Genomic DNA, 22,946 nt, shown 5'->3' with positions numbered 1-22,946 from the left:
CAATGATTTAAGTATCTTGTCATTTCGGTGGTAATTGCAGCAGTAGGCTAGTCGTAAAATCGCATGCTTCGATGGGAGCATGGACCTAAAAGGTAACTTATCACTACGCAGCTGGTGCATATTTGCTTTTATATATTACAAATTACACCTAAGGATGGTAGGATTAGTCAAAAGTAACCCTTGTAACGCTAAAAAGCACTCATAGAGATACAATTAGCTCGCGTGTAATATACTAGCTATTCAATGAGTTTTGGAGCTATTATTTAGCTACAAAGTAAATGGTAGCCCTAACACCACATCCAATGTCAAATCTACCATCAATCAAATCTGCCAACACCCTTTGAAATTACCTGTGAATCGACGTCTACATCAATTTCTGATCAATTCCCGCGGTATATCTATTTAGTTCAATCAGTGTCAAAACATCGATGAATCAAAATGACAAATTGCAATTTTTTTTATTATATCAGATTAGATCAAGGGAATGTTAAAACCACACCTATTTATTTCGATTCTTACCTTATTAATTTGTCAAATGAGTTACTTTGAAAAATTCAGGCAGCTCATGAACACTTAAAATCAATTCTTATGATTTTCTTTTGTGTGATGATAATCATATGTTTTAGCTGAGCATGGACACTGTTTTTCTGTTTTGTTCTTTTTTTTTATTATTTATGCTTTTTTAAAGAAACAGATCAAAATCAACAAGGCTCGAGTAAAACAGAACCAGTCACCTTTTCCTTCGATTTCTCGACGATAAAAAAAAAAAAAAAAAAAAAAAAAAAAAAAAAAAAAAAAACCAACTATAATTTTTGTACATTCTCTTCACAAATTGTCTGTAGATGCTTCAATTTCCACGGGGTAGAGGGTAGTCAGTCACCCCAGACCTTAGTCTACCATCGTAAGTACCATGCCTCACCATTATGTTCGGAAGCCGTCTTGTTCACTTATACTATTTTAAGAAAATTTATGAAAATTGGGAAGTTTACGGATTGTCGGTTCGACGTTTCTCTGAAATAGAGACTCGGACTTACTCCTCATTCAAGTTTGAGCCCTTCTTGTCAGAGTTGGTGACGCTTCAGGACCGTCTCATAGGTTTGAAACCAGTTAAGGCCAAAGACATTGCAACAAGTTTTTCTCACTGGTCTTGATCACAACCTCAGGAGCTTCAGCTGTAAAAGAAAAAAACAGTGTGGACTCTCTTGGAGTTTATGTGGCACTAGCTACCTTATCCTGCAGTTAAGGCGACAAAAGATTGGCAGGCCAGAGAGTGATCCACAAGTGGCAACTTTTCAGATGTAGAAGAATACAAATGCAAGGCCTTTAAGAACAGCGTAGGCTCAAAATGTTGGTTCAAGATATTCTTCTTTAGCTTCACAGCTATGAGTTCTTTCAAGTATTCACCAAAGCGAACATCACTTGCAATAGTATTACCAAATAACACAAGCCTTTTAGGACTATGTATGGTCGACTCGCAGAAAAATATAAAGAATTCCTTAGCACCACAGTGGCGTCCGAAAAGTGAGGAACTAGTTTAATAGTAACTTCTAGCACAATCCAGTCATTGGGCAAAAGGCAGATAATTGAATCATTCAATATGAAAATTTTTCCTGAAGGCTTCCTATGCTTTCTGGCAGACTAAATAATTCCTAATGTGATATTCCACTGTAATTTCATTTTATGAGGGGTATAAAGATTATGGCAATATCTTTTAAGAAGTGCATGCTGAACTGTGGAGACCTTAAGGCTTCTGAGTAATTTTCGCAGTTTTATCAATGGTTGAGCAAGCGTAATGCGTCTTCGGAGTGCCTATGCCACACTTTCGGCTTCTGACCGACTCAAAGCGCACCTTTCTTCTGTATTTCTTTTGTTATCGTCTTCCGAACTGCATCATTTTAATAGAATGCACAAGGAAACTTATCTTCACCTCTGGAGTTAGCAAACCCAGCGACCGAAAAGTCATATGAACCGTTTTCATCAGTTGACTCGACATCTTTGGCTTCATCAAATGATTCCAAGAAATCTCCTTGGGACACACAATTGACAAGGTTTTGAGTTTAAAAGCACACGCAACAGATAAATTTTGGCCCCTACCCATAAATTTTCATAAAATTACGCCAAAAATAAAGTACAACAGGAAAATTTTGTCTGCTAGTAAAAAACTTCCTGAGTTTAACTTAAGATTACTAAAGACTGTCAATAGCGGTATGAGAAGGTTTAAGCCTCTTGAAATATAGAATAGGTGGTACTAACGATTAGGTCCAGTCGGTAAAAATTATCGGCATAACGTCTTTTGAGCTGGAATTAAAAGATTATGTCTTTATCGACATCTTGGAGCAAGTCTCGGTTTATGTTGTCGCCACTGAAATTAAACTTTTATTTTCTAGTGCTTTAAAAGAAGCACTGATTCTATGAATACTTTAACCTTCTAAAGAAATCAGTGTGTCTATCCATATAAGATCAACCAGGCTATGACACCCACTGTCATGGGTTTATGCAATAGTTGGTAGGTATACTCCTTTCACAGGAAAAATCCACAATACAATTCTTCTTTTTTTAGTGCGTTTTAGGGTCACAGAAGACAAATACTAAAGTTGGGCCTCTTTAAAAATTTATTGATACTTACTTTACTTGCAGATTAAATTTAACGAGAACTGTAATTATTTTAAACTACTATACTAGGAATGAAAACAAAATGAGTCACTAGTTACTTGCAGAAACGTACAAATACTATACTAATTAATTTTAAATAATATGCTGATGTAGATTTTCTTTAAAAAAATTAAGCTGAAAAATTTCCCAATATCTAAAAATAGCCAAATGTTTTTTTAAGATACAATCAACGATATATATATATATATATATATATATATATATATATATATATATTGCAATGTGTTAATATTTGTGATTTGGCAAAATTTATAATATTTAGTTTACCTATTGTTGCTAAAGGGAGGGATATATTAACAGGATAAGCTTGTTTTGGTTTTACTTGGTTGTTTTACATTTGCTGTTTTTTTTTTCTTTCATAGGCATATATTTTGGGGGTGATGACCTGACGCGGGGATGCCATGGATATTCTGTGGTAGCCACAACACTGTGCTGGGTAGAGAATTTAGAGTGGCGAAACCCTATATAGGCCAGTGTATTCTCCTGATGAGCCCTTATGTTGGGTGTTGCCTCTGAATTATTTGTCTATATTATTTTTTCTATTGTTTGGTAAATGACGACTTATACTTATTGACGACATGACTGCCTGTCCATGGATTATTCTTTATGGTTGATTGTGTGTGGCTATGCTATTTGACCTATGTGATTGTATGGATGAGTAGGGTTAAGGCCTCATTCAAGTGCTGGTCTATATTAATCACTAATTTAGGAAAACAGTCTTCCTTTTCTCCTTCTGTCTCTCTCTCTTTTTTTTTTCTTTTTTTTTTGTGTTTGTGCTGTTGCATTGGTGATTTCTCTTTTCATGATATATATATATATATATATATATATATATATATATATATATATATATATATATATATATATATATATATATATATATATATATATATATATATATATATATATATATATATACCCTCTTTCAACCCTCCCAAGACGTTCCTATCTCCCTAAAATGTTTCTTTACAACAAGCTCCCACCCCAATCGAGGACGACCTGCATTTCGTTTAGCCCTAGACGGTTGGCCACATGATAATGAAAACCATTAAATATGCACCGCGGCAACATCTTGCTGGAAAAACACACAGTCTCGTCCTTCCTTTGTCACCTGCGCTACAAATGACAGTAAACATTCTGTTACATAGACTTTAAGGTTTCATGATATTCTTGAAGAAAACGGGACCTGCAGACATATCTAAGCATTCTTTGAGATTGTTCGTTGACCATCATAAAATTTGTTGGCAGTTCATGCGCAATATGATTCCAGAAACCACACTAAATGAAAAGGCAAAAGTTTTTGGAAACATGCTGAACCATAATAACTTCTTTTTCAGAACCTTTGAATATTCAGTGTATTTTTATTGGTGTTACTGTGTATTTACGATTTTTAGATAAAAATGACAGTAGCTTAATTTCCCAAGATTATCTGCACTTCCGTGTTCACACTGGGTCTCTTTTTATCTTGGCCACTCTGTACCAATAGTGCATTTGCTAATACCAATGTAAGTTTTTACTAATGTATATACTGGGACAAGAATCTTTTGCTTACTTAGAGTATAATTTTTCCGGTCATAGACGAATTGTCCAACTTTCATGAGAAACAGAAATGAAACTGGTTTTCTCCCGCAAGACTTTATTTCATTTAAACAAAGAAACAATTTTTATTTTATTTAAAACATTGATATTAAAAAGATAGACATATAAAACCCGCGTACACGGCTAGTAAAATAAATAAACCCTCTCAATTAAAATCCCTCCACTTTCTCTTAAGATCCTAAATGGAAATATATTAATTTAGCAAACAAGATTGGTAAACTTACGATGTCTCTTTTCCAGGCTTTTCAGAGATCGGTCAAGAGCATTCTTTGCTTTCTCTGGCTGATTCGATTTCATGAAAAACAAAAAGGCGCTCATCCACACAGTTTTATCAGTTTTGAACTTTTTCATCATCGTGCTGTACATCTCTTCAGCTTGCTGAAAACAAAACATATTTAGTAAGCTAATAATGAATTTTTTAATAATAAGAGACGGGGGAGGGGAGGGGGAGAGAAGAAAAACAGAAGGAAAAACCTCCGAACTATAAGGCGATAAAATATGAATCCTGTTTTAAATGCTTTCCACACGGACGTAATGTGGCAAGTTCCCAATGTTAAATAAGACCAATGTTATTGGACTGTTTGACCTGCCCACTAGCCCCAACTATCCCAGAAACTATGCCCTAAAGGAGCAGTTAGAAGCACCAGATCTGCCGAAAATACAAGTGAAAGGACCAGCATTCTCTGCATATCCCAATTACTGACCGTTTGGACAGCTGCCGATATCTATTTTCCCAGCACCCTAGCTTCCTTAATTTAAAAAACAATAAAGATCAATTTCTTCCGAGCAGATAAGTCAGGAAGGATACCTAAGAGATTGTTCAACTTCATGCTCACATCCAACAATCTCCTACACAGTAATTTTCTGCAGTCACGGTAAATCTCACAAATTACGGATAAGACATCCGATATTGTTTTACGACACCTGTATCCTTGAACAGCCACCCTGTGTTTATAAAACCTGGGTTAAAAACAAATATTTACCAAACAAACTCCTAATCACCACCCTGTGACCATCCGATATGATGGTCGCGTATATCACGTATTTTCTCCATTTTCCATCCGGGAGGTGGAGAAAATAAACAGGAGAAAAAGAGATAAGTGCTACCCCACTAAAAAAGGATTGTTTTATTTTTGAATTACTAGAAAACAAACATATCTCATTCATTTTAGTCTTAAATTATGCAACTCATGACAAAAATGACATAAGGTAGTTAAAGTTTCTAATAAAGTGAATAGTTATAGTTTAGTTGGTATTCCAATTATTAGATAGCAACATACATTGCCACATAGGTTTGCCAACCTTTGATTCCCAACTGATTACATTTTCTAGATTTTGCAAAAATGATTCAGATTCTCGCGAGACCAAGCTAGTGGTTAGTGAACCAAGTTTTAGAAGTTTACCAACCCGTGATAAGTTATGGAATGCCATATAGAAGAATCCTTTATGAAGAATACCTGGTCTTTGATGCTGATTGGGAGGTGTAATCTGGATGGATTATCTTGTTTTTATTATTTTAGAGAATTCGCCCCCCCCCCCCGCCTGAGACAACTGTTTATTTTTCAAGGCGGCCGTTACAGTAGAGTTGTCATAATTTGACATTTAAATATATCTTTCCCTCTGTAAATAAATGTCATTCCCTATTTAATTAGTCTTCTGTCGGATGATGGGCATAAACGAGAAAACACCTTAGCGTACATTCTTTCATCAGGTTCAGAAACCTACTGACTGTGTAATGAGAAATACTCATTAAATAGGATGGCTTCAGGTGTCCATTGATATCTTTGTTTTCAGGGCTGAGAATACAAAGATTAGCCGATTATAAGGTCAATTGCGATCATTAAATTGTAATTGAGGATAAGCTCTTTCTATGTCACTTATTATAAATTACAAGCGGAGCAGCCCCACTCTCTGCAGATATGTAATAAATCTAATATATTTCAAAAATATATAAATCTATATTTTATATATATTTTGTATTAAAAATATAAATCTTATAATGTTTCTTATATTGTTTGTTCTCATAATACAAGTAAAAAATAGAAATTTTACGACAAGTAAAAAATGTACACAAAAAAAGCCTAGAGTCACGAGTCTACCTCTTGGCAAAGTTTGCCATATATCTTCAACCTAATGTAAAGAAAAAGTAAAAGAAAATATAAAGTAAAATAAAAAGTCTCTTGATGTGTTTCATAAAAAATTGTTTTATTAATATTCGAATATAAAGCGAATTTAAAAAGAATCGCACAAAAATACCTAACGTATTGTACCTTTTCACCGAAGTTTGTCTTCTATCTTCGGCCCAATGACAATATAAAGACAAAAAAAAAAGAAAAAATTAACAACTTGAACAAAGAGTTAAAAACGTAATGGATAGAAATAATTTGCTTTTAGTTTATATAGACTGCATGCGACATGGTACGGCATGGACATCGGTGCCGTTGAAGAATCCCTTTGAAATTTAGTTAGGCCAAAAAATGATCAAGTGGCATCATTTTTACTATTAGCAAAAAAAAATAAAACTCGTAGCTGGAACACTTTATTGAAAACTATCTTTTCAAAAAATAATATGGTGATAACGCTAAGCTATAGCAATAGAGGTAGATGTATATGATAGTATATTTCCTGACGGTATACATAATGATAGTACAACTGCTGATAGAATGTGCTGTCATTTTGCTAATGTGGGAAAGGATTTGGTCCAAAGTATAGTTATTTCTGAGCATGAAGGTAGTTTTAAGAAATATTTATCGAATGCAAGTGATGTTTCGGCGTATTTGAAGCCAATCAACGCTTCTGAGCTTTCTGAAACATTGAAAAATTTAAAAATTGGAGCTTCAGGCTCTGATTTTGTAACAGTTAAAACTTTAAAGTATATTTACCCTGTTATTTCCGGTCATTTAGTGTATTTATTTAATGAATGTTTAAGGACTGGGGTGTTTCCAAGTTGTTTTAAAATTGCAAAAGTTATTCCTGTTTATAAAGGTGGAGATAAAAATGTACTAGGAAATTATAGGCCCATTTCTTTATTACCAGTAGTATCTAGATTGTTTGAGAAATTGATAGTTAAAAGAATGTTTGAATTTTTGGAGAGTAAATCATTTTTTAATCCAAATCAATTTGGTTTTCGGAAGGGTTTATCTACTGAGCATGCTGTTTTATTTTTGACAACTTTTGTGAATGATGCGTTGGATAATGGTATGAAAGTCGCTTCTGTTTTTCTTGATATTGTAAAAGCTTTTGACTGCGTTGACCATTTTATACTCATTGCCAAATTAGAAAATTACGGTTTTAGAGGACCATTTCTTGAATTACTGTCCTCGTTTTTAAAAGAAAGAACTCAATATGTACAACTAGGAGATAATGTTTCTTCAGTCAGTAGTGTTAAATTTGGAGTACCTCAAGGATCTGTTCTTGGTCCCCTGTTATTTTTAATTTTTATAAATGATTTATGTAGAGCTTTTAATATGATTTCGTATGATCTTGACATTGGATGTGACGGGGAAAAAGTAATTGTCCCCAGCTTTGCGGATGATACTCATATAACTGTGGCTGCACGAACAGGAATTCAGCTGTTGAGTCGTATTAGTTCTTGTCTGGAGTTTGTACACAATTGGATGAAGCTTAATAAGTTAAATTTGAATTATAGTAAATCTTGCTTTTTATTGTATGGTAGGAGCTCAAATTATTACCCTTTGATAGACAGACTTAATATTGCTGATATGGGTATTCTAAGAATGAATTGTACAAAATATCTAGGAGTTTTAATTGATGAATGTCTCAGCTTTAGAGAACATATAGATTATATTAGTCTTAAACTCGCTAGGAATGTTGGCATTTTAAGAAAGTTGCAGTATATTTTCCCAAGAGATATTTTAAGAACAATGTATTATTCCTTAATTCATCCTTATCTGCTATATTGTTGCAATGTTTGGGGTAGTACATTTCCTTCTCATCTCGATCGTGTTCGAGTTTTGCAGAATAAAGCGCTTCGAGTGTTATGTGGTGTAGGTTTTAAAGACTCGGTACAAAAGAGGTATATAGATTGCAAAATCTTGCCTTTAGCAGGACTTATTATTTTTTATCGAAGCCTGTTTATATATAAATATTTTCAAAATTGTTTACCAATATGTTTTAAAAGTATGTTTGAATTAGGAAGTGATATTCATACACATTCTACGAGACAGTCCGATATAATTCGTCGTCCGCTTACTATTACTCGTAGATCTCAATTCTCTATTCGGCATCTAGGACCCCATGCATGGAATTGTTTACCTACGAATTTGAGAAACTTGGATAGCTTTCTTGAATTTCGGCGGGAATTAAAGCTATTTTGCCTTAATATTTATGGTTTTGATAGTTGAGTGGACCTCAAGTGGAGCCAAGATGTTGGTTTTGATTTTGGCGATACTGGTTAAGTGGTTTTAGTTTCTTTTTGTTTTGTCTCTTTTGAAGTGTAAATCCGTTTCGATTGAAATGCAGGGTAATTGATTTTTTCTTCTTCTTCTTTCTTTCTTTTTTCTTTTCCTTTTCTTTTCTTTTTATTTTTTCTTCTTTTTCGTATTGTTTTATATGTATGTGTATTGGGGTTGTAAGCCCAAACAAGCTTTGCTTCGGGCCATTTGCTTGTTTTGTTGTGTTATTTATATTAATAAACCCATCTTTCTCTCTCTCTCAGATGAGCTAAAATGTCAATATTACTTAGTTGGTAAATCACATGGGTAAAAATGTAGCTGACATCTTTCCTTCCTCCATGTGTTTTAGTCGCATTAACCTCATGACCAACCAAAAAATGTGCTAGTAATGTTAGCACCTTTTAGTATAATTGGTTCTGTATATTACGTCTTTTTTATGAATTTATATTAGTAAGTTCGGTTTACTCTCATAAGCCTAAACTTACTGAAAAAACGGAAATGTCTGTTAAAACGGCCATCTTTTAAATAAAAGCAAAACGTTTCTGTTTGTCAAAAAAAGGGAAAACAGAAACAGATTTCCGTTTTATATCGCCATTTCTGTTTCTTTTTTTTTTAAACACCTGTTTTTACCGTTTGTGTTTTCACCAAAAACTGAAACGGTACCAATCCTTACTCCATGGTCCGCTAATTTCGCTAGACTACCTGCATGAAGCTACTCCACATGAAAATTATCCAAAGTTTTTTTTTTACTTAGTCATTGAAAAGCATCTACTGAGTTAGCTATTCATTTTTTAAGACGTTAAGTTTCGCGAGAATAGTTTGGCCGGATTAAACTGCGAGGTATTATGCGTAAAGACGGTTTATTAAGCAAGTCGACTTTAAGGAATAGTTCAACCAAAAGCCTTCTTTGACAGCTGAAAAATTATCTACAAATTAGACAAAAGAAAACGATCTTGGCCCTTCGTCTATTGCAATAATAATAACAATAAACAAAAAAAAACATGTAAAAATTAACTCAAGCCGATGAGGACGTAGCCGTCAGAGCATTCCATAAAGTCTTATTGACACCCTTCATTTTTGTGCCTGAAGCTGCGCAATTATTTAAGCAACGTTGAGCCTAATTTGTTTTTGGTTGTCTTTCTTCATTTAAAAGCTGAACGCAAAATTTAGTAGAGTTCCAAAATGGTAAGTGAATTTGTTAATTTACCTCTATTTTGCCACTTGTGGCGAGCATGAGGGATGTTTGTTGGTAAACCTTAAGACTATCATTGGACACCACAGCTTCAGCAAAAACCTCTTTCATGCTTTCCGGAGTTCCATACATATTCTCTAAATTCAATAGCGCCATCCAAACATTTAATTTCTCGTTCTCTTCCCTAAAATTAATGACTTTCAGCGCTCTTCTTGCAACGGCACGAGCTTTTTCTATTTCTGTCTGTTCTAAGTGATATGCCATATATTTAATCCAAATGATGGAACTATTTGGGGAGGATATAAGAAGACGGTCAAAATCATCAGTAGATTGAGGTAGCCTATCAGGATTCATTAGTGTTCTCTCAATTTCGCTGATCTGTCTTTCTTCTTCTTTAGCTGCTTGGAGTCGGTCTGCTTTCTTCTTTGAAACCTTAAAAGAAGTTATTAGCAATTCTGATTAACTTACAGTTACAAGCAAATAGTCTTAACAGAGAAGGAGAATCACTCAAATAAATTTAATCTACAAGAGATCATTAAAAAACGAATGCCAAGCTTTTGAATTAGTTTATATATAAGAAAAACTTGTACATTTACTGCCTTGGTTGAGGCAGGCCAGATCTATCCATATGTATGTTTGGGAGCTGTGGCTAGACCATAACGAACTATGAGTAAAGGATGCAAAACACAAGATTGACAATTCCCTCCCCATAAATTTATGGCTTAAGGGTTTGAGTCTTATTAATGTATTGAAGTTAAAAAAAAAGAGCTTTGAAATAATAATTTGCATTTTTAATATGGTAATGATACGAATGTGAATGATAAGTTTACAAATGGGTAGTCAATTGTTAAGAGAGTGATAGTTCCTTGTAGTCAGGCTAAGAAGAAAAGGAATTATTATGATACGACAAAGAAGCCCCGAGTTACGAAAAGTATTCTATTTTCATTAGCCAAGACACGTGTATTATATGTATATGAAGAAAAACCGGGTTAAGTAATGTTGTTAGTGACATGAATATTTATAGAGCATATAGTAACAAGTGGAATACCGTACAGGTAAGTTAGAGTTCATGGATGACCGTTTTAGAAAAGCAGAAGGTGAACCTAGATTTAGAGAGATATAAATCTGTGATTACCCAAAATTAGCCGAATAATGCTTACATATGCATACACTTATAAATTTATTCTTGAAAACGGCTCCATATGTTTTTTGTTTTTGAAAATTGACACCGTAGGATTTAAGTGGGATTTTATTTTAGTTTGGGAAAATTCGTTTAGTTTAGAGCCTTAATGTTGGAAAAAAAATTAATGTGAGTGACACCATATTTATATATATTTCAAGAGCATGAACTGCACCATTACCCCCCCCCCCATCCTCCAGGAGTGGTCGTATCGTTTTCGGTATCTCTGACGAATGCAAAATTACACAAGATGACAAAAGACTCTGAACAGCTAAATAAAATGGCATGGAACAAAAAACAGCAAAAATCACATTGAATTGCAAAGGAAAACGTTGCACAACGAAATCTGCTGTTAGAAAACAAAATCAAGTTACAACGGAATGAAGGAATGTGTTAGTTTAGCGTGACCGAATCTGTGAAAGATAAACAGGAAGAAGGAATTAAATTCACGTCAGAATTACTTAATTCAATTGAAATTGCTGGTTTTTACCCTAGAATGAAGAAGGGCCGTTTTAGCGTCTGCAAAGATACAGAGGAAGGAGAAAACAAATTCACGACTGAATTTCTTAACCGCCCTGAAATGGAATGAAGTTATTTTGGCGTTCGTGAAGGGCAAACAGGAAATAAGAATTGAATTTACGCCAGAAAAGAAAATCACGTGAGGGATGTCACATTTATATATAGCTTTGACACGTGCAAATTACATGAGATGGCACAACATCCAGCCCGTTTTTGATCCAACTAGACTGATACCTGATATATCCCAAACAGGATGAAATATCCACCTACTCAGAGAATAAACTAAAAGAAAAATCAACTGCAGATAAAGAGCAAACCAAAATTATTACGTATATTACGTTCTTCCGTCCCCCTATATACACTAAAAGTTGAAAAAAAAATAAATTAGTAATTGCAACTGCTTTATTTACTCTTTGCCTTTCAAAACATTTAATACAGAATATTTTTTTGCATAGAACAAATGAGAATAAATAAACCCTCTTTTACTCAAGGTTTTGGAGAACAAACTTTTTATCATACTAATACTACGTTATAGCATTTATTCTAGCAGCACCAAAAAAAAAACAAAAAAAAAACATCTAAACTTAGGCGCAAGGAGCGAGAGGAGATGATTGAGGGGCAGTTACTTAATGGCGCTATCTATCAATACACCAAATATGCTTTATTCAATTTTTAAAGTTTACTTCAATATAAAACATCTCCATAACATCATTTGCCTACATAATCATCTTAATTAACAGCAGTGTTTTTCCAAAATATTTCTGCGCAAGAAGCAAAAATTAAAAAAAAAAAATTAATTGAAAAGGATTTTTTTTCAGAAAAGTATTAGCAAATTGTCAAAATTTAAGGTAATACGATTTAACAGTATTTTGCCTCAAAATGGCACAAGTCGGTGAAACAAATCGGGTAGAAATTTTTTTCGTCCCATATTTATCTTGGTAAGTTATTATTTATATTTTTTTTTTTATATAATTTGTAATTCGATCCATGGTATTTGTGATATGCAGATTGAGAAGATATAATTCAAAGAAACAAAAGAGAGAATGCAATATAGACTAAGGGATAAAACTTCAGAAAGTAAAATATTGGGAAAGATTTTCCATATTAATCAAAAATCTAGTTTTCTATTGAAATGTTTAGAAAAGTTTTCTGATAAGCGTATTGAAATGTTATAATATATTTTATTTTTTTGTGACAGGGGACCAAAAAGATAACAGAAACGTATGACCGTTTTTAAGAAACGACGATTTATGGATCCTACCAATGTAATTCATAACGTAATGAATAAACATGATGACAATAAAAAAAAATACTTTAAATATGTTAGTGGGTAACATAATATCTTAATTAAAACGAAAATGATCTCGCATTGTATACACCCAAAGCCATGGGGGCGGCTGTGCACAGAGGCTTAGCTCTCAAAGTCATCTAAACTGTCTTTCTCTTTCCTAGGGGTAAGAGGAGACCAACCCCTACCACCTCCCTAACTGCAGGCACCTATCAGGTCAAGGGTGAACGCCATCTTTTAGCTGAAGCCCCCCTCGTGGACAGTTCCAAGACGTGGACCTAAGAAAACATTTTCTGAGGCTTTAGGTATGCTTTCCCTACAAAGACATTAACAGACCTCCGGTCTAGTAGATAGTGTATGTATTACTCTATAACCGCTACTTTTACTTGATAAACAGTCCATAATAACGGATTATTTTCATTTTGACTCTATAGTAGCGTGTGTGCCAAAAGCGATCTATATCACGAAACACCAATCTACCCATAGGAACTAGAAGGCTACTTCAGTAGCTTTCGACAGATTTAAGCCAAATGGCTATCTCAGAAATTTCTGTCAAAAACATTTCCACCCTATTCTGGGAAAAATTGCTGTGTTGGGGACAAGATAGACAAAAACGGTACTTTGCCATTTCTGGTGGGAAAATTGTGGTGTGACCTTTTGTTGCTTAAAAGAGCCCTTTCTTCGAAGAAGTCTATTCGAATGAGCCCTTTCTCTACTACCTATGAACACCGGTTTGATACGGTTACCCCCGAAAAAAAAAGCAAAAAACAATGCAAATAAATCGTCACATCATAGCAAAATTGAAAACAAAACAAAGATGAATTGCTGGATTTTGGCCACTTCTTCTAGATTGTTTCTTCCAAAATAATTTCATTTAGTGCTTGTTAAAATTTTCAGTTTTTTTATTATTTTATCTTAAGCTTTGTACCAATATTAAATTACTCATTGCAATGCCCCTGAATTTAGATTTTAACTCACTTAATCAAACACATCGGACTTTCAAGTTTTTTCCATCATCGAAAATAGGTCAATCGAGAACAAAGTTACATTGACTCTGTGGTAAAAAAAAAAAAAAAATAGTTAGTCAGACAAGTCGAAGAAATTTCGAATCTTAAAAAATATTTCGGATATAGGATATATTAGGCAGTCAGAGAAAAAACACTAAAAAACAGGAGCTCTTTCTAATAGTCTCGCCAAGAGAGATATAAACATAAAGTACCTTTTTTGAACTTCTTTCATTTTCGGATTCTTGGTCAGAATCGGATTCTTCCTTTGAAACAGTTTCTATTGGTAAAGTTTTCACATCCCAGGAAAAGTCTCCAACGTTAATACAAGGTGCTTCAACGGTCTCAATAGTAAAATCGTCGGCAATCATTACTTTTTTTTCTTTCTTCAATAATAATTTTTCCGAGTCTTTTCTTTTTTGAGATTGAGTCACATTAGGTGATTCAGAAACTTTGCGCTTTCTTTTTGGCTCTGTTTCATCTAAGCCAGTGTCAGTAGCCGTTGCTTTAACTTCCTCATCGCTCATACCATCGTCCGACGGTATTGTTTTTTGTTTCTTTGTCAATAATTTTTCAGAAACTGTTCTTTCTCTTTGAAATTTAGTCACATCTGACGATTCAGAAACTTTGAGTTTTCTTTTTGGCTCTATTTCATCAAGTCCGTAGTTCACAAATTTAACTTCAGAAGTTCGCTGCTTTGTTGACTTGCGAAGAGAGAATTCCTCAAATCGTTTAGGCCATAACATCCTAGTAACAAGTTTCTTTTGTTGTACTTGTTGTTGTAACAGACCAAGAGAAAACTCATCCAAATTCCTTATAAAAAAAAAATAGTATGTTAAATCATTGATCCAATAACATTCGCACATTTTTATTATTATATTATTAATTCGATTATTAATGGAAGAAAGGTAGTGGTAGAATAAATTCATAATCATTTAAAACAGGCATGTACAAGCAATCGAGGATCAAAACAATTGACTTGAAGAAGCCATGTTTCTGTCACCCTTCACATATTTTTTTCAAGAATAAAACTGTTAGAATAAAATCAAAAATCAAACATTTCTTCACAAAAAAAAAGAAACGTTCAGGGTCACCATTCAACAAGAATCATGGAGCAGAGGCACACCTCAACACAGTGTGTTTGCCCCTAAAGACACCTAATAGTACCAAAAATATCAAAATGAAAACATCTTTTGTCCCCTGAGCCCATCTTAAGTGGGCTCAAATTTCATAACAACCATTTTCTCAGAATTTTCTTTCAATCAAAATTATGCAGTTACAAGAGCTGTACCGTATTTTTGTTAGTGTTGCCTCGCTGAACCGTAAAAATAAATAAGCAAAACCAATTAGTCAAACTTGACAACACTTTTCTTTCGTAAACTTCAAATATTAACAACCTGTTAATTCTTAATGACAACTGCATATTCAACAAAAAACTACATGTTTTTAAGATGTTTGGTGCCATATGTTTTTAGCTATTATAATTTTGGATTTTAACGCACGTTTCTTTATCAAACTTGGCCCTCGCTACTATCAAACACTGCATTTCTGCATATAAAAGTTTTTTTTTCCATTAAAAATTGAATTCCTGATCCTGTTGAGCTTTTTAGGATATATATGATCGTGCAAGTTTCAATTCAACCAATTCAAACAATCATATTTGAGACTTAAAACCTTGAGGAACTTAAAGAACCTCTGCTGGTGGCAGTAAAGAAAAGGCGAAAGCAGCCAGCGAAAACTAATGTCATCTGTACTACTTACTACCTATTATAAATAAATAAATCCATGGCTCTATAAAAGTTGACTTGCAGTCAATTTTGTATTACTCTTAATACGTTTTCTTCAACAACGAAACTGTTTGAATGAATATAGAAATCTAGCTTTTTTACAATAAACAAAATAAAAAAATACGTTCTTCCTGGCCAAAAAGCCCATTTTTACAACACTTGACAACATGTCTAAACTTGAAAAAGACTAGTCCTAGAGTTAAACAGATGTGGCCAAAGCTTTCACTACACCCATTGCATTTAGATTCAGCTGACAAATATCTTTTTGTTTTCGTTCTCTCCTTTTTTTGCACTAATGATCGATATATCAAAGCAGACTCAAAGAATGTGGCAATTTCAGGTATGAAGAGATTGATTACAATGAGAAGAAATCTTATTTTCCTTGACAATTTTGAATAGAACGTGGATCAATAAAATAAAACCAGAAAAATAAACCCAGAAGGTGCTTTTTTTGCTCGTTGCTTGCCAATGCATAGAACGTGCTATTAGGCTATGCTACAAACAATCTATGTCCAGTCTTACTATTTAATCAGATTTTGCGTTAGAAGATATTCAGTTAAAGCATTGAGGACACTTTATACATAACTACTCATAAAAAAAATCTTTTATTATAATGAAACTCATTCTGCTACCGAGGAAGGACACAAAGAAATCAATACTCCCTACGTTAGCGCGCAAGTCAGTCTATGCAAATAGGGTTGTAGTGAGGAGATATTACAGTCGTAATGGGATTTACAGGCTTAAGGGATCTATAGAGAAAAAAAGAAAAGAAGAAATTATATTGAGAAATGAAGAAACCGAAACCATACGGAGGCAAGCTCAAAGCACTTTTTTTGTAGGCACTTAACTTTTCTCTCTCCTTTAATTTATCCCACCTAGTTTTACTTTGACATTGGTTTTGCTACAGGCAGAATATGGTAATGGAAAAAAACTCACCCTTGAATTACAGCATCGTATACAAATCCTACTTTATAAAGATTTTCTTCCTTGCTTTGAAAAACATAATCATTGATGTCCCATTTTTGAGGTAAGCAAACTATTCGATGCCCTGCACTGCCAAGGCTGCAGGCAATCGTGACATTTTCATCTTTGTGCACTACAACCACAGGATGTTTTGAATCTTCGTCAAGATCGACCGCCTTATCTGTGAATGAAAGAATAACTTATGGAGGTTTTTGTTGCTTCAGGAAGCATTAACCTCTTAATGACTATTTCTCTTTTTTCATCTCTATCCTTTCTTTACCTTGCTTCTAATAAACCCGATTATTATATCAACTAGTCAAAAAACACACACAAGTGTTTAAATTGGGAGAGGAGAGAAAGGTCAAACCAGTACACAGCAGGCAAATTATACGGAATTTATTGGAAAATACTAAAAATCATAAGATTTGGGGGGACTTAAAAATACCAAAATGAAGAGGCACAGTAGATATTACAAAATAAAAATTACAATAATAAGATAAAAGATTTCAGCACTTAATATATATATATATATATATATATATATATATATATATATATATATATATATATATATATATATATATATATGTATATATATATATATATATTTTATTGCATTCTCCTCATAAATATAGACAACATACTAAAAAAAACAAAACAAAAAAAAAAAACAAAACAAAAAAAAATAAAAAAAATACCAAAATGAAGAGGCACAGTAGATATTACAAAATAAAAATTACAATAATAAGATAAAAGATTTCAGCACTTAAATACATATATATATATATATATATATATATATATATATATATATATATATATATATATATATATATATATATATATATATATATATATATATATATTTTATTGCATTCTCCTCATAAATATAGACAAGATACTAAAAAAAACAAAACAAAAAAAAATTAACAAGGCATCCGGTCCCAAAGCCCCTTAAGAGTGTGGCAACAATTGTGGCCCATGGTCACGTAATAAATATTTTTACTCTCGTATCACGTTTGCAGACGCATTATGATTATTGTATGGTACTATTTGTAAGGTTAACGGCAATTAAAGAATTTCCGAAATAAGTTCTACATGTACGAAGTAATTGTCAAACTCTGTGTCCTCATTGTTTTGTATTTTTATCAATATTACTGTTGTTGTTAATGAAAATCCTTGAAACGGTTCATTGTATAAACCTTTACTCCTTAGTATACGGTGCCTTTTCAGTTACAGAAGAGTGTATAGGCTATCTTCTTGCTTACTTTTCATGGCACTAAAGATCTAAAATATAATAAACATCAAAATCGAGGATTATATAAAAAAAAAATCGGTACTTCTGTTGCAAAAACAGGATTTTCGGTATCATTCCCCAAACATTTGTAAGAGATGCGAAAACTTTGCTTGGTTTATCGAAGAGATAATACGAAGCTCTATCCGTACAGAAAATTATTTGATTTCTAAAAAGTTAAGATTCAAAGTTAGGGCATTTTACTCACACAAAATGTAGGAAATTCGTAGAATTAAAACTTCAAAATAGAAAAAGTCACGAACAGAATTTTATTGACAGATAAACCAATGTCAGCGTCTGATCTTAGGATACATTGATTAGCTTTGGAAAAAATGTTTACCTTGTCTAGAAAAAAAAGTCACTTCTAAGAAATCAAACAAATTAGATGCGTCATGAAAACTTCGGAAATTATTTCTAAATGAAGGGAACAATTTTTATTTAAGAAAGTTCATGTTGTCTTACGTACCTTTCATAGTACTGCTCAAGAAATTACAAAAGGGCATCAAATCAAACATTTTAGGAAATGGCAAAGAAAAAAAAGAATTTGCGTTCCAAGGTCAACTTTTCCAGAATTATTTCCAAGAAATAAGAAGAAAATACGGAATTTTGTTCTGTGGTTCTCAAAAAAATAATTTAATATTCTGCAGGAGTAAGAAATCATTCTGAAAATTTTACTATCTGAGCTAGGATAGTTTTGTCTTTGCGCCATGTACAACAAGAGGCCAAAAAAAAGTATTGATTTTTTCTGGAAAACTAGTGGAAATTTTACAAACATCACAACTATTTTCTGCTTCGTTTCACGATTCCCATACCCAGGAAAAATTTGGAGCCAGAGATCGCTGATAAAAAAAAAACTACGAGAGCAGTAGTGTAGCTCAGCGATACATCATATATTTTGGTCTTTACATCAAATCTTGAGGGTGTCCCTCACTTTCCATCCAGCAATTCATTAAAGGTATCCATTAAATGAATTTGGACCAAACTATTATCAGACATTTGGCTGCCAGCACGAAAAGCGTTACCATTTCTCGAGTTTCAAGTTGATAAGTGTCAATTCAGCTTTTACAGACAAAGTTGCGCAGGTAATGTTGAAACAGGTAACCAAGAAAATGAATTTCGGAATTCAAAAAGGAAAATTAAAAAAGAAAACCTATACCCAGGTTTCTGGGCTCATGTTGGTTAAATAAGTTATTTTTAGACCGTACTGTCATTGCATTTAAAAATAATATATATATATATATATATATATATATACATATATATATATATATATATATATATATATATATATATATATATAATGGATAAAAATGCAAATTATGACAGTGAAAAAAAAAAGATTAAAAACTTTGACAGGGAACTTTCTTAAGAAATGTTAACACTCTGCCAAGTGTTGGTTTGATCAATTTTACATTTTAACAGTTATCATTCTAGAGGATGATTATTCTTTCTTTAGATATTGACATGGTGCAATTTAGTCAGGATACCATGTATTAGTACTAACCAACTGTCTGAAGAAGTTCACCAATGGCTTTCTTATCTGTTACAAAGACCTTTTCACTTTCAGGAGACATCCATACTGTATATACTTCGATATTTGACCCCTCTTGGTAATATTTTTCTGGAAAAGAAAAATAGATATATAATAAACCAATAATATTGCACATATCTCTATCTAGCAAGGCAATATTACAGTTTTATAAAATATGAAATAACAAAAGTATTGACGATTCAAGTTTACCTATAATTCTCTTTAAAGTAACAAAAAATTGGTTGTCCGAATAGAAACATAATGTTTTTAGCATTGCAGATAAAATGTTTTTCTTCAACACTTTGATTAATAAAATTGAAATGTAATACCAGACAGATGATTTTTCCCACTTCTTTTCATACGTTTGCTTTATTAATCATAGTTAAAATTTAGATCTTTTTGATAATCGAAATTCCATGCCCTAATCATTTTATGCCTTATTTTTTTATTTATAGAACATTTAAACCAGCAATTATTTTTCAAAAGGAAAATTTATAACTACGGTGAAATTTAAGATCTTATATTGAGTCCCCTTCCTCACAATCAGACCGATGAAAACTAAATCCTAATAGCAGTTGAAGAAGCAATTTCTCCTCAAGCATCAGCAACCGATTTAGAGATTAGATGTTTCTTAATATTATACCACTTGAGATGAAGTAAACAGAGAATCAAATGAAAGGAGATTTATGGGACTCAATCTTTTCATTACACAAAAATTTTAGTCATTAACACCCCTTTAGTGTGCTTATTGTCTCCCACAGAGCCCTTTTGCATTCGTTTGGAATTATTCCACTTTTAAGGGCTCTACCCAAAAATCCTACTTGTACCCTGATTTTACAAAATCTCCAGCGAAAACGGTCGACAGTGTGAGATACATTTACAAAATTTGCGTCCCATGTAAGGATGCTCAATCTCTAGAAGAGGCGCAGTGAAGCTAAGTTTATTAAAGACCTCTGTAGGGAAAAGCACACATTAGCTCAATACCTAATTTATTACGGGTGTGATTATTATTACCGACATGGTTCGTATTTATTGAGGCAGGGGGCGAAGGAGGGGGGTAACCTCAAAGCAAGCAAGTACAACGATTTAAAAAAACTAAATAGGTGAATTAAATAGGGGAATATGAAAAATTACGATGAAAAAGTGAAAATTTAAAAAAAAAAAAAAACGCGATACAGGCCACCGAAGACGGGTTTGACTGCGTTTGAAGGGTTCTTAATAAATAATATTAATTAAGTAGAAGCTTTCTATACTTGATTTGAATACAGATCATATTCATTTTTTATCCAAGAAGCAAACATAGCGAATTTTCACAGCTTATAATTCGGGCGAGAGTGGCACTGGAAATAACGAATGCTATTATGGTTGACACTATTTTGGTAGAACAATTATTCCTCAAGATTTATTTTTAAACTAATCTTCTAAAAAGAATAAAAAAAGGAAAACGACAAAACAAAAAAAAAACTCACCAATCGATGGTTCTCTCAAAAGAATATAAGAGGATCCATCCGAAGACTTTAAATCAACTTCATTATCACGCGATTCCACTACTTGAACTTCAAGTCTTTTTCCAAGTTTGAATTCCATTTGTCTTGTTAAACATTGATACAAACGTTCGTAGACGGTCATAAAGTTCTCAAAGGAATCTCTGGTATACTAAAAGAAACCCAACACATAACTAAATAATACATTTCAAAGCTTTCCTAAGCAATCCACCACAAGTAGAAGCTTATCCATTTTTGGTTCAAATGGAAAAACAAATTTATTTGTCTTTTCGTAAACAAATTGGTTTATTTAAAAGAATATAGATCAGATGTTAAGACCAAGATATACACTAAGACCCCAATGTCAAATGCTACAGTTTGTTCTCATATTACTAGTTTGTTATATTACTAGTTATATTACTATATTGTATATTACTAGTTATATTACTAGTTCTTATATTACTAGTATTACTGGTTTGTTCTTATACTTCAAGGGAATACAAACACAAAAATATAAGTTTGATGATATTGGCTATCTATCAACAAAAGTAGTCGGATTTTATTAGTTAGTTCAACCAATGAAAATGTTCTGCGAGTAGCCGCAAGTCAGAGAAATTAGAACAAAGAAACAAAAGAAGGCTGCAACATAAAGACTGCCAAAAACTTGACTTTCCACAACAAAAACACAGTGGCGTCATTGAACCAAAATTATAAACGCACACAAATATATGACACTAAAAATGAAAAGATAAAAACAAATAAAAATAAATCTAGATAAAAAACGAAATCATTAAAAATATATAATTTACTCGTACAGCATTTGTTTCTAAACTCTTGCCTTTTGCTGATCGATCCCAATTTGGGTAGTTGCACATCGTACTTGGTGTTGCAGGTTAGCTTCCATTATGTTGAGCGTGTTTTGTATTCGGTTGATTACAATTAAAAAAAAAAAAGAAGAAAAAAAGAACGAAGCTCAACCAAAAACGTTAACAGCCTTTTTGTCCCATATTTATCAAATTGAAAATTTATCTGTTTTATCCTGATGTTTCAAGAATATATTAATGTTTCAAAAATTTGTTTAAAACTAAAGCCAAAATTTGAATGCGTTTTTTATTCTGATGCTTCAAAAACGTCTTAATGTTTAAAAAAAGTGATTATAATCAAAGCAAAATTTGGATGCAAGAAAATTCAGAAGCAAAATATGCAGATATGTCAAGGAGAAATGATGAATAGTGTAATTTAATTGAGGAACTGAGAGGTATGGTCTCTGAACTAAGTTCTGAAAAAAATGGAAACAGACTCTATGCCTTCGCCAAGCTAGTGTTTTTCCTGCCTTGTCAGGGGTCCTAGATCCAGGGAATAGTAACATCCAAATTTTGGCTTTGATTTTAAACTTTTTTTTTTTGAAATCTTAACATATCTTTCCTACATCAGAATAAAATGCGTCCAAAAAAAAATCAAAATTTGAATTTCATTTTAAACACTTTCTCAAACATTAACACATTTTGAACCATAAAAATAAAAGCTCATCAATGATGTATGTTTTTTGTAAGATGGTTTCCACTACTTTGGTAATTGTTCAATGAAAAATCCACTGCGAAGGATGGTTTTTACTATGACAACTATAAGGCTTAGAAGGGCAGTTTAGTAGCGTCTCCCTCTATTTGTATTTTATTGGAAGTTCAACAAATAAGTGAAAAAATAAAAGAACAGATCAAAACAAAATACAATGCAAGCATGCTTGTTTTTTCATTGGGGAGGGGGACAAAAACTTTATAAAACGTATCGAACATTTGTTTAAATGAATTTTGCTATGTTTTTAATAGTCGGAGAAACTTCAGGGGGGGGGGGGGTCAATCTCGGTAATACCGTTCTAAATACGGCCTTGGTTACAAGCACTTCTTTTGATTTTAACCATTATGCTCTATCTTCTTTAAAGTTTCTTGTTTATTTTCATTTTCATTTTTTCAGAAACAAGTTAAAAACAGATTATGGTAAATTTTATTTATTTACACAA

General features: G+C 32.8%; 1 protein-coding gene across 1 annotated transcript in view; it reads right to left on the bottom strand.

The window, feature by feature from the left end:
- The window catches only part of LOC136027140 (protein RRP5 homolog), a 124,676-nt gene that overhangs the window by 20,797 nt on the left and 80,933 nt on the right, over nucleotides 1-22,946 (bottom strand). The window contains exons 14-19 of the mRNA XM_065704107.1: nucleotides 20,915-21,101; nucleotides 19,419-19,535; nucleotides 16,594-16,801; nucleotides 14,086-14,683; nucleotides 9,895-10,311; nucleotides 4,497-4,650 (exon numbers count right to left, since the gene is read on the bottom strand). Of these exons, the coding sequence (XP_065560179.1) occupies nucleotides 4,497-4,650; nucleotides 9,895-10,311; nucleotides 14,086-14,683; nucleotides 16,594-16,801; nucleotides 19,419-19,535; nucleotides 20,915-21,101 (1,681 nt within the window). The remainder of the gene's footprint in view (nucleotides 1-4,496; nucleotides 4,651-9,894; nucleotides 10,312-14,085; nucleotides 14,684-16,593; nucleotides 16,802-19,418; nucleotides 19,536-20,914; nucleotides 21,102-22,946) is intronic.

This window comes from Artemia franciscana, chromosome 5 (genome assembly GCF_032884065.1).
Source record: "Artemia franciscana chromosome 5, ASM3288406v1, whole genome shotgun sequence".
Lineage (NCBI taxonomy): Eukaryota > Metazoa > Arthropoda > Branchiopoda > Anostraca > Artemiidae > Artemia > Artemia franciscana.
Note: the sequence above shows the minus strand (reverse complement) of the source record. Positions and strands in the feature narration are given on the sequence as shown.